The following is an 11776-nucleotide window of genomic DNA, read 5'->3' as shown; positions in this document are numbered from 1 at the left end:
TCTTCCTCCCTTCCTTTCTCTCTAAAAATCAATAAAAAGTTTTAAAAACATAAAATGTGTTTCATCGATGCTGGGGGGAGGATGCGGTGGGTCCTCTTGCAGGGCGTGCAGGGTCTCTGTCTATACAGACAACCGGAGGCACCCAGCATCACTATGGCCCAAAACCGCATTGGATGGCGGAAGTCACCTGGCCGGCAGCCCCAGGACTGACCCCATCCACATGCCCCTCCCCCTGGGCTTGGGCTACCATGGTGGGCCTCTGAGGCCAGCCCAACTTCCTAGGGACACCCCAGACCCTGTCAGCTCAGGGGACCTGACTTGAACGCCCCGCACTTCCAAGCTCCTGGTTGGACGCCATCTGCCCTGGGGCCACCCAGTGGTGCGACCTCAGGCAAGGGGGTAACCCCGGCCGGGCTGCCACTGCCCCGGAGACCGACCGACACCGGATGCAGGATGCACGTGGCAGGCGATGGCTGTCCGCTGCAACAAAGGTCCTGGGTGCCTTCCCTCCTGAGACCCAGTCACTCCAGCCCCAGGCTTCTCTTCACACGCCCAAGCTCCCCGGGCCCAAAGCCTGGGCTGCCCTGCCTCCTCTGGGCCTGGTGTCCCCAGCCCGGCTGAGGGCCCCGCCCACCCGATGGACACGCCCTCGAAATAGAAATAAAAGGAAAGGCTTCCACGGGTGAAGCTTGTAACAAGGTTTTAATAAAATAAAAAGTTCAAGTGCTTCCAATCCCCCAACATACCCCGTTCTGGTGTGGGGGAGGGGAGGGAGCCCCCCACACCCCAGTAGCACCAGGGATAGCACCATGAGAAAGATGAGGTCACACCCGGCCTCCCTGAGACCCATGGGGGTGGCGAGGGTGAGTGGACACCCCCACCTTGCCCCCCACCTCAGACAGTCACAAAGCTGAGAGCTGACCCACTCCCCCCGTGGGGCAGTCTCCACCCCCAAGTCAGTCCCCCTCCGCCAGAGGCTGGGCTTCTGGGGAGATGCCAGGGGTGGCCCCCACCCCTATGGCTTTGCTCCCTGGGCAAGAGAAGGTGGCGGGGGAGGGAGTGGCATCTTCAGTCCTGAGGCTGGGGCGGGGGACGGAGGGGGGGGCAGCAATGGCCAGGGCTCCCTGCTGGGGTTGGGGTGGCTCAGGGGTCAGCAGTCACAACAGATCAGGGGTCTGATCCCCGGGGGTGTCCAACGCAACCCTACCCCCGGGTCAGAGCTGTGCTGGGGTCAAGGGTCAGCGGCCTCTTAGAGGCCCGAGAGCTCCTTCTGGAGATCAGTGAGTCCCGAGAACTCGGGCTGGGAAGCCAGGCGGAGGGCCGCCCAGCCCCTCAAGGTCCGTCACTGTTGACATCCAGGTCGATGGAGCCGTGGCTGACCACCAGCCGCAGGCGCTTGGGTGGGGAGAAAGGGGCGAAGGCCAGGGCCTGCTTGGGGATGGGGCTGGGGCCGGGGGGCCGGGCGGGGGCGGGGCGGGAGGTGGCTGTGGCGGGTGGGGCCGGGACCACGCGGCTCAGGTCCACCCGGCTCAGGTCCACCCGCAACACGTAAGGCAGCCCATACCGCCGGGCCCAGTGCCAGTCCTGCTGGGGGCTCCAGCGGGCGCGGGGGGCAGAGCCCAGGGCCACCAGGGCCTCTGCCTGCAGGCAGCAGTGGGGGCCACAGCCTCCCCACCGGTGCAGGGACACGCGGGCGGCACGGAGCACAGGGCTTGCGGAGGCCCGCCGGGGTGGGGGGCGCCTGCGCTTCCGGGGGCGCACCCATAGCTGGGGCTGCGGCAGCCACTGGACCCAGAGGGGCGCAGCGTCGGAGCTGGTGCCACAGGGCAGGGGGCGCAGGGGCTGGCAGGCAGCTGTGGAGGCAGGGGAGGGGGAGAGAAAGGGTGACCCTGTGAGCAGGCCCCGGGGAGAGGGGGAGAGGTCCTGGTCGGGCCATTCTCCACCCCCCGGGCGCCCAGGAACAGGACAGGAGGGCAGGCAAGGGATGGGGGCCACGGGGGTAGGGGGGACTGAGAGAGACAGGCCGACGGGATGGGGGCCACGGGGGTGGGGGGTGCTGAGAGAGACAGGCTGACGGGATGGGGGCCACGGGGGTGGGGGGTGCTGAGAGAGACAGGCCGACGGGATGGGGGCCTCGGGGGTGGGGGGTGCTGAGAGACAGGCCGAGGGGATGGGGGCCTCGGGGGTGGGGGGTGCTGAGAGACAGGCCGAGGGGATGGGGGCCTCGGGGGTGGGGGGTGCTGAGAGAGACAGGCCGACGGGACGGGGGCCTCGGGGGTGGGGGGTGCTGAGAGAGACAGGCCGACGGGACGGGGGCCTCGGGGGTGGGGGGTGCTGAGAGAGACAGGCCGAGGGGATGGGGGCCGCGGGGGTGGGGGGTGCTGAGAGAGACAGGCCGACAGATGGGGCTGCCCGTGCTCACCGCAGAACGGGTTCTGGCGCGACGGAGACGAGTGGGCGCAGGCCCAGGGGCTCAGCCGGCCGCCCAGGCTCTGCAGCAGCCGCCGCTTGGTCTCGCGGAGCTGGTACTTGTCCAGCGGCTGCGGCGGGCAGGGCTTCCGGGGCCTCAGGCGGAAGGCTCCCTCCCCTCTCCTGGGGGACGGGACGTGGGCCGTGAGGTTGTCCCTCGGCCGGCGGGGTCCCGCTCCCCTCCTGCCCGCCCCCGCCGCCTGCCCACCTCTCGCAGGTGTAGCATTCACAGTGCTCGTTCTTTTCCCCAAAGAAGCCTTCGCCGTAGAAGCAGGTCACCTCGTCGCCCGGCTCGATGTCCCGCAGCACCTTCACGCAGGCCGCGTTCCCGTCTGCGGGCACAAACTGGGGGCCGGGCCGCTCAGTGCCCTGGCCCGCGGGGTCCTCCCCTGGCGCGGACGGTGGCCGGGAGCCCCCGGGGGGCGGCCGCCCTGCCCAGGACCTGCCCTCTTCACGCCATCTCTGACCCCCTGTCCTCTGTGGCTTCCTCCCCTCCGGTGGGCAGTGCACTGCACCCTGGCCCTCCCACACACCCGCCCTGGCTTCTGAGCCGAGTGCCACCCCCCGACCCTCCTCACCCGCCCCCTTGCTCCCTGCTGGCCTGCACCCTGCGGCCACCCCCTTGCTGGAAGCCACTCCACAGCCCCTACCTGCCTGCTCCTGCCTCCCAGGGGCCTGCCTGGGAGGGGCATGACTTCCATCCATCTGTCTGTCCTCCCACCCACCCACCGTCCACTCTAGACTGACACAAGCCGCCTGCCTGACCCCAGGCCAACTGGCCGCGGTCTCCCCAGTGCACCGTGTCTTCTCGGTCCCCAAGACCCTCCTGGGCCCCACCCGCATCACTTCTCGCTCAGGATAAACCAGGCCGCACACCAGCCTCCCCGTGCTGCCCGGCCTCCAGCCCCTCCGCCTCCTGCCAAGCCGCCAGCTCACCAGCTGGCAGGACAGCTGAACACCTAGTCCCTCATTCACAGAGGGGGCGCTCCCAGGGGGCAGACCCGAGCTCACACAGAACAACAGACCGGAGGTGCCTCGCTTGTCACACGCCCCCTGACCTGCCCGTGACGTGTCCTGTCCGGGACACCCTAACCTGCCCCCATTTTCCTGCAACCCCCGGACCACCCTGCTCCCCCTTCAGCGCCTGCTCCTGTGCCCCAGGTGGCTGTCACCCGCCTCGGCACAGAGCCTCTCATGCAGCCCTGCCTGTGCCTAGGGCAGTGATGGCGAACCTATGGCACGCGTGTCAGAGGTGACACGCAAACTCATGTTTTTGGTTGATTTTTCTTTGTTAAATCGCATTTAAATATATAAAATAAATATCAGAAATATAAATCTTTGTTTTACTATGGTTGCAAATATCAAAAATTTCTATATGTGACACGGCACCAGAGTTAAGTTAGGGTTTTTCAAAATGCTGGCACGCCGAGCTCACAAGGTTCGCCATCACTGGCCTAGGGCCAGACTGGGCCCCACGTCACGCACCCCGAAATCTATGTGATTACGGGGAGGCCTGCAGAATCAAAACATGCCTGTGCACCGTGCACCTGACCCTCACAGCCTGCTGGGAGACAGGCTCTCACTGGGTCCCACCTCAGAAACCCCGGCCCAGGACGGGGGCTGGGGCTCAAGCCCAGCTCCAACTCCAGCACCTGGGACCCCACCATGCTTCGGGGCTCCTGCAGAGGCCCAGGCTTGGCAGGGAGCACCCCAGAGGCTGTCTCCCCTCCACTCCCCACTCTCCTGGGCTCCGCCCAGCAGCCACCAACCCCGCCTCACCCCCAACCTCATCCCCTGTGCAGGCAGCCCCGCCGCCCTGAGGCCCCTCCCCTGCCCCTCCAGGGCTCTCAGGCCTCACCCCAGGGAGCATGGGCCCCCAGGTTCCTGCCACTCGGTCCCCTGCTCCCGTGACCAGCGCTGCACCGGCGCTGCCCTGAGCGGCTCCCAGGGCTCCGGGCGCCTGCCCCTGTCTGTCCCCCATCACCACACACCTCCCTCCAACTGGCCCAGCCCCCAGCTCAGCGCAGAGAGGGCACAACACCGCCAGCAGGTGGCAGCCGGCGCCCCAAGGTGGCGCTAGACCGGCGGTTCTCCACCTTCCTCACGCCGCGACCCTTTAATACAGCTCCTCATGTTGTGGTGACCCCCGATTTCATTGTTACAAATTGAAGATAATGAAAGCATAGTGATTCATCACAAAAACAGTATGTAATTACGTATGTGTTTTCCGACGGTCTTAGGCGACCCCTGTGAAAGGGTCGCGACCCACAGGTTGAGAACCGCTGCTCTAGACAAACCCCCCCTCTCCCCTCCCTCCTCCCACAAGAACCGGCCTTGGGGAGACAGGGGACAGTGTGGGGCTATGCACCGGCCAGAAAAGCACCCCCCTCATTCTCCGCCGCCCATTCCTCCCGGGGGGGCCCCCCAGGTCTCACCTTGCAGTTGGGTTTGCAGTCTGGAGACAGCGGGGTGTGGGGTGTGGGCGCAAGGAGAGAAAAGAGACTGTGAACCGAGGAGGGGGGGCGGGGGGTGGGGCTGGGGGGCGTCACCCTCCGGCCCCGCCCCTCGCCGGCCCCGCCCCCGCACCGTGGTTGATGAAGGCGGCGGGGCCGAGCCACAGCTGCGCGCTGCGCTTGCGGGTGGAGTACATGATGCTGAAGTCGTTCTCGCCGGCCCGGAGCAGCCCCTCGTCCGCCTCGCGCAGCTCCGCGATGCAGCCCACCAGCAGCTCCAGCTTCTCGTTCTTCTTCCTGCGAGAGGCCGGCCTGTAGGCGGCGCCTCCCTGACCCCCGGGTCCGCCTCCTACATCTCACACCTGCCGGGCCGGGCAGGGCGGGGCGGGGCGGGGCGGGGCGGGGCTTCCCAGCCGGACGGCCCACGTGGGCAGCATCCCGCATCCGCTCCCACTCCCACTCCCGCTCCCCTCCTCTCGGCTCCTCCAGGCCCCCCTCCTGCCTGGGGCAGCCAGTCCTCCTGCCTGGACTCAAGGCCCCGGCAGCCACTGACAGCCCGTCTTCACCAGACCCTCAATCTTGGGGTCCCAGCTTAAGCCGGGCTCCCGAGCACCCACAATGCCTCGGCCGGCTCCTGAAGCTCGAGGCAGCTATGTGGTCAGTGCCTGCTTGTCCACTCGGCTACCATGTAGCTTCCCCTACAATGAGCGCGGGCAGCACCCCCCCACCACCACCACCACCACACACACACCTGCTCCATCCTGTTCCTACCTGCCTGGCAGCACCTGCTACGCGACAGGGCTCAGGTCAGAGCAAAACAAGGGTGGCACAGTCCTGAGCCCAGGTCTGGCCTTCGGGGCCGCCCCGCGAACCATGGGGGGGGGGTGTCTGAGCCCCCAGCCAGGCTGTGGCTCCTCCTCCTCTCCGGGGAGAACCTCCTGTCCGCTCTGCCCTCTTACCAAGCTCGCGTGGACACGATCTTGGCTCCATTCCTCTCCATGGAGTAGCGGGTACAGGGCAGGATGGTAAAGCCGCTCTCGGGCAGGAAGGCGCGGAGGTAGCGATAGATCTGGGGGAGGCGAGGGGGTGGGCAGGGTGAGGTGGCCGGGCAGGGTCGTCCTCGGCCCCCTCTCTCCTGGGCTCTAGCCCCGTCCTGCCACTGACTCGCTGTGCCGTTTCGGGGAACTCGCGTCCCCTTCTCGAGGGGGGGGCCTCAGTTTCCCTCATCTGTCAAACGAAGAGGTCGGACTCCGTCTCAGAGGGCCCGCCAGCTCTCCTCTCCTAGGATGCTCTGAGCCCCCGTCTCGGAGGGTCCCCACAGCTAGGCAGTCGGGGAGCCCCCCGCGGGCTGTGCTGCGGCCGAGGGGCACAGTGCCGGGGGGGCTCCGAGGTGAGGTGCGGGGCGAGAACACACGGGGAGGGGAAGGGCGCCCTCACGTGGGTCTTGAGGGCAGCCTCCTGCCGCGGGCCCCGGCTCTGGAAGAAGTGGGTCATCCAGCCTCCCAGCGTCAGGGCCCGGTACGCAGCCTCCAGGTCGCGCTGCCTCAGGAAGGCCTCCAGCGCTGAGCGCAGGTGGTGCTGTCGCCGCAGGGGGGGCACAGGGCTGGGGGAGAGGGCATGCCTGGGTCCCAGGGCCTTGGCCTACTCCCTCCGGCCTTCCCGGGCCCCGCCCCCACCCGCACGGGGGAGGGGGGCGCTGCGGAGGCCAGGAAGGGAGCCCAGCCCTCCGGCCGCCCGGCCCCCGGGGGCCTCACCTGACGTTCATCTTATGGGTGCGGAAGCCCAGGTAGGGGTCCAGCACCAGGCTGGTGGCCAGGTCGTCGTTCTCGCACAGCTCGCGGGCGGTCACTCTGTCTGGCCCCATGGTGCCCCCCACACCATGCTGCCTCGGGCGGAGAGCGGGGAGGGCCGGCGCTGGCTCCGGGCCACTGCTCAGCTGCGCGGGCCTCTGGGGCGCCCGTCCGGACCCACATCTACACGTCGGGGAGAAAAGCGCTCAGTGCTGCCCGAACGCAACAAGTGCTCCCGACGGTGGGGGCGCCCCCCAAACAGGTGACAGCCCCCCTTCATCAGCAGCGTCTTCGCACGCTCTGGAGCGCAGACACAAAGGCCCCACCACACAGGCGCGCACATGCACGCACACACATGCAAACACACACACACATGCAAACACGCACGCGCGCAAACACGCGCGCACACATGCAAACACCCACCCACATGCGTGCACACACGCACACGGGAGGCAGATCATGATGGACTGCGAGTCTGCGAGGACCCTGAAGGCTGAGCCCTGCAGGAGCCCTGGCCCTCCCCCAGGGCGGGGGGATCCCCCTCCACCCACAGTCCCCACCTTCCCTCCCCAGCAGCCCAGGGAGCCGTCAGGAGGCCCGGGGAGGCGTCAGGAGGCCCGGGTGCAGCCCCAGGCAGCCTGGAGGAGGTGGGGAGGGAGGTGGAGGAGGGCTCCCAGCACCTGCTCCCTCTCCAAGGATGCCATTCTGGGAGAAGTAGGGGGGGTGGAGTGGGGGAGGTGGGGGCGCTCCGAGGACAAAGCGGGGGCGGGGGGGGGGGGGGAACGGCCTAGGGAGGCAGAGTAAGTAGGTCCATAAAAAGGGGCGAGAGCAGGGGGTTTGCCATACGAAACAAAACATGACCCCTGACCCCGTCCGCGGAGGGCCGGCTGGGCACCCAGGACGCGGGGCCGCGGGGAGACGGCACGGAAGGGCGAGCGGAGGGGAGAGCGGGCGCTGGGCGGCGGGAAGGGGGCCGGTGCGAAGGGCGCGGGGACGGGCGGAAGCTGCGGAGGGGCGACGCGGGTTGGGGGGGCCGCGGGGCCCAGGGAGGACAGCCGACGGGATACCTGGGGTGCGGGGAGAGAAGGCGGAGGAGGGCGTGGGGTCCAGGGAGGGTCCTGAGAGGAGCTTAGGGCCGTGGAGAAGCAGCGAGGCCGGGGAAGTCCTGGGGATTCCGGGAGGAGCGTGGGGAAGCCGCGAGGACGGAGCCCGGGGTGCAGGCAGGGTTCCCCGCAGGCGGGGGGGGGGGGGGGGGTCCGGGGAGGAATTGGGGACGCGGGCGGGCGCCTGGGAAGGCCTGCGGCTCCCCGGACCTGCGCAGGCAGCGAGCGTGCGGGGCAGGGCCCGGAGCGTGGGGGGGGCCCGGGGAAGGCACGGGGTGCGGGAGGGGCCTGGTGAGGAGGCACCGGGGCGGCTGCGCCGAGCCCCGCAGGACGCGCACTGAGGCGCCCGGGCACGAGGGACCCGGCCGGGCGGGGGACAGTCGGGGCTGGGGGCGCCCGGGAGCCAAGGCGGCGCGGGGCGGGGGCCGAGAGGGAGCTCAGACGTCGGGCCCCGCGCCGCCCCTCACCCGCTTCTCCTCCTCCGCCTCCGCCTCTGGCGCCCGCGCCGCCGCCGCCACTACCTCCCACTGCCTCTTCAGCGAGCCTCAGGCTCGGCCGCCGCGCCTCCCGTCTGCCCCGCCGGGCCCGCCCCGCCGCGGCCGCCGCGGCCTGCCATTGGCTGCGGCCGCCGCCACTCTGCCGTGGCTGTGGCGCTCGCGCCTCTCCCATTGGCCGAGCTCGGCTCTGGCCTCTCCGCCCGCCCCCACAAAACCCCGTCAGTGCCCCCACAAAACCCCGCCACGCCCGCGGTGCCCGTCCGCGCCGCCAATTGCTGCGGTTGGTTCCCGCCGCTGTCCTTCCCGCGCTGCCATGGAGACGTATCCCCGCCCACGGCCCGCAGCCGGCCCCCTCATTGGCTAAAAGCGCCGCAACTCTGGTTTGGGTCAGGTTATTCGGGTCCAAGTGGGAAGGAGGCGGGCTCCGCCGGCTCCAGAAATAAGATGTGATTGGTTTGCCTTGGAAGGGCTCATCCTTCCATTGGCTGAAGTCTCCGCCCGTCACCAGAAGTCGCGACCCCCCTATTCTTTTCCTCTGGTGAGACCTTCAGCCCCCAGAGGCAGAAAGCCAGGGGAGGGCTGGAGGGGTGAATGCGCGCGCACCCTCGTGCCCCGCCCCGCCGCCTGGAGAGGCAGGCGGTTGCCAAGGCGACAAAACTTTATTGACAACGCTGTCCGGGGACAAAGGGCTCTTAACTCTCCCTCCTGGTCGACCTTCTCTTTCCCCGAAATCCCCCCATTTAATCTCGGGAGTGCGCACAACAACACTCCGGGTGAACGGATCGGAAGGAGGGACGCAGGGAGGCTTGGGAGAAAGCCCTGACTCATGGGAGCCTCCCCTGGGGCACCCCCTCCCCAATTAATATCACCCCACCTCCCTGCTCCCATCCTAGAGGCAAACATAATTAGCAATGCATCCTAATTACGCCCAGAATAACGAGCTCCGCACTTGAGATCAGGGGGGTCTTTGTTTGGTGGACGGCTGCGTGTCCCGCACCGAATAGCTGGTTTCTCTGAGCCGCCGCTCTGTGTCTTTGGGGAAGTGGCTTGCCCTCTCTGGGCCTCAGGCGCGCAGCTATAAAACTCTCGGAGGGAGTCCGCCTGAACGCCTTCCCGGGTGTCCTCCATCCGTGCATCCAGCCTCCAGACCTCGGTTTATACTGTTTGCTCCTTTATCAACTCCCAGCTCGGAGACACACCCAAACCCGGCACCCCACCCCCCAGAAACGGAGAAGGAGAGCCGGCCCGCAGAAAGGACTCTGCGCAAAGCTGACGGGCCAGGAAAAGCCCGATCGGCGTGTCTACACCTTAAAAGGTTTACCGCTTTGGCCCGAGGGTGTGCATAGCTCTCAGATGATGCCATTTCTAGGAAATGCGCGCACAAGGCGTATTCATCACACAGGGGGCACTGTGCCGCCGCGAAAGGAGGCGCGGGCACCGCCTGCAGCAACCCGGACAGCCCCCAGCACGCGCTGCCGGTGGCAGAAGTCTCCACAGTCAAATGTAGAAGTTGTGTGTGTGTGTGTGTTTTTAATTTTTTAAAATGTATTTCTTTATTAATTTCAGAGAGGAAGGGAGAAGGAGAGAGAGAAACAGCAATGATGAGCCCAAGCCGGTTTTGCTCAGTGGGTAGAGCTTCGGCTGAGAGCTGAAAGGTCCCAGGTTCGATTCCGGTCAAGGGCACATGCCCAGGATGTGGGCTTGATCCCCCCCCCCCAGTAGGGGGTGTGCAGGAGACAGCTGATCAATGATTCTGTCTCATCATTGATGTTTCTCTCTCTCCCTTCCTCTCTGAAATCAATACAAATAAATATTTTTAAAAAACCAACTAGGAAAAGTCTGAATGTCCAGAAGTAGACACCTGATTGGACCAACTACAACACACCCACCACTTGGCAAATGTCCCTGTGAGAGACGCTATTACCCCATTTTACAGATGAGCAAAGAGAGGCTGACGGAAGGGAGAGCTCCTCACTGGTCATCAGACTCTCAACCTCTGGGCTCCATGGCGCACAGGATCCAGCTGGTTCTCAACCTTCAGACGGCACCGTCCGAGGCCCCTTCGAGGAGTGAAGTGGAGACCCCGACACAGCCCGAGGCGCGTGGAAGGAGACAGACTCCTGACGTTGCACACAGATAACTCCATTTCTAGGAAATACGCAGCACAGGCAGGTCCACAGAGACGGAAAGCAGCTTCATGGTGGCCAGAGGCTGGGCGGAGAGGTGCCAATGGGTGTGGGGCTTCCTGTTCTGATAAAGAAGTTCCGGAACTACAGAGTGCATGGACATAATGCCACTGATTTTTACGTTTCCTATCTTTTTTTTTTTTTTTAAGAGAGGAAGGGAGAGGGATAGAGAGTTAGAAACATCGATGAGAGAGACATCCATCAGCTGCCTCCTGCACACCCCCCACTGGGGATGTGCCCACAACCAAGGTACATGCCCTTGACCAGAATCGAACCTGGGACCTTTCAGTCCGCAGGCCGAGGCTCTATCCACTGAGCCAAACCGAACTGGTTAGGGCTTATGTGTACATTTTATTTTTTGATGACTCTTTTAAAAAATATATGTATTTTTAAATATATTTTTATTGATTTCAGAGAGGAAGGGAGAGATAGAAACATCCATGATGAGAGAGAATCATTGATCGGCTGCCTCTTGCAAGACCCCTACTGGGGATTGAGTCTGCAACCCAGGCATGTGCCCTTGACCAGAATGGAACCTGGGACCCTTCAGTCCGCAGGCCGATGCTCTATCCACTGAGCCAAACCAGCTAGGACTACATTTTATTTATTTTAAATATATTCTTTATTGGTGATAGTATTACAGATATCTCCCATCTCTCCCTTTACTACCCTCCTCCCGGCCCCTACCCACCTCAGGCCTTCACTGCCCTATTGCCCATGTCCATGGGCTGTGCATTTATGTTTATAGGATCTTTGGTTTATCTCTTCTTGTCCCCCCAACCCCACATCGAGGTAGGTCAGTCTGTTCCATGCCTCCGTGCTTCAGGTCTTATTGTGTTGGCCAATTCATTTTGTTCATTAGATTCCACAAATAAGTGAGATCGTGTGATACTTGTCTTCCTCTGACTGATTTATTTCACTTAGCATCGTATTTTCCAGGTCCCTCCATGCTGCCCCAAAGGCTAAGAGATCCCTCTTTTTTCACTGCTGCGTAGTATTCCATGGTGCAAATGTCTCACAGTTTTTGTCCACTCACCCGCTGATGGGCACTTGGGCTGTTTCCAAATCTTAGCTACGGTAAATAACGCTGTTGTGAACATAGGGGTGCATATGTTCTTTCTGATTGGGGTTTTGGGTTTTTTAGGATATATTCCCAGAAGTGGGATCACTGGGTCAAACGAAAGTTCCATTTTTAATTTTCTAAGGAATGATTTTACACTTTGAAATGGTTAAATGCAAACTTATGCATATTTTACCACTGAGAGAGAGAGAGAGGGA

The 11776-nt window shown here is 64.4% G+C and overlaps 1 protein-coding gene across 2 annotated transcripts; it reads right to left on the bottom strand.

Moving 5' to 3' along the window:
- Positions 1-683: 683 nt before the first annotated feature.
- On the bottom strand, positions 684-8398 carry KMT5C (lysine methyltransferase 5C). 2 transcript variants are annotated; one of them, XM_036306651.1, is made up of 9 exons: positions 8283-8398; positions 6677-6895; positions 6360-6525; positions 5882-5991; positions 5056-5219; positions 4905-4924; positions 2678-2814; positions 2423-2592; positions 684-1853 (listed from the first exon to the last, which is right to left on the bottom strand). In XM_036306651.1, exons 2-9 carry the CDS (start codon positions 6784-6786, stop codon positions 1333-1335), a joined length of 1398 nt encoding a protein of 465 aa, XP_036162544.1. In that variant the 5' UTR covers positions 6787-6895; positions 8283-8398; the 3' UTR covers positions 684-1332. The 2 variants fall into 2 exon arrangements, with proteins under 2 accessions (XP_036162544.1, XP_036162546.1); XM_036306653.1 differs by lacking the exon at positions 8283-8398 and adding an exon at positions 7780-7951.
- Positions 8399-11776: the final 3378 nt, after the last annotated feature.

Source organism: Myotis myotis, unplaced genomic scaffold (assembly GCF_014108235.1).
Source record: "Myotis myotis isolate mMyoMyo1 unplaced genomic scaffold, mMyoMyo1.p scaffold_m19_p_42, whole genome shotgun sequence".
Classification (NCBI taxonomy): domain Eukaryota; kingdom Metazoa; phylum Chordata; class Mammalia; order Chiroptera; family Vespertilionidae; genus Myotis; species Myotis myotis.
Note: the sequence above shows the minus strand (reverse complement) of the source record. Positions and strands in the feature narration are given on the sequence as shown.

Bases quoted from the DNA above. Each gene is read 5' to 3' on its own strand.
- KMT5C (XM_036306651.1), bottom strand. From the start codon at position 6,786: ATGGGGCCAGACAGAGTGACCGCCCGCGAGCTGTGCGAGAACGACGAC. The intron at 6,526-6,676 runs GTGAGGCCCCCG...CCTCTCCCCCAG, and splicing joins ACCCATAAGATGAACGTCAG to CCCTGTGCCCCCCCTGCGGC. The intron at 1,854-2,422 runs GTGAGCACGGGC...CTGCCTCCACAG, and splicing joins GCGCCAGAACCCGTTCTGCG to CTGCCTGCCAGCCCCTGCGC.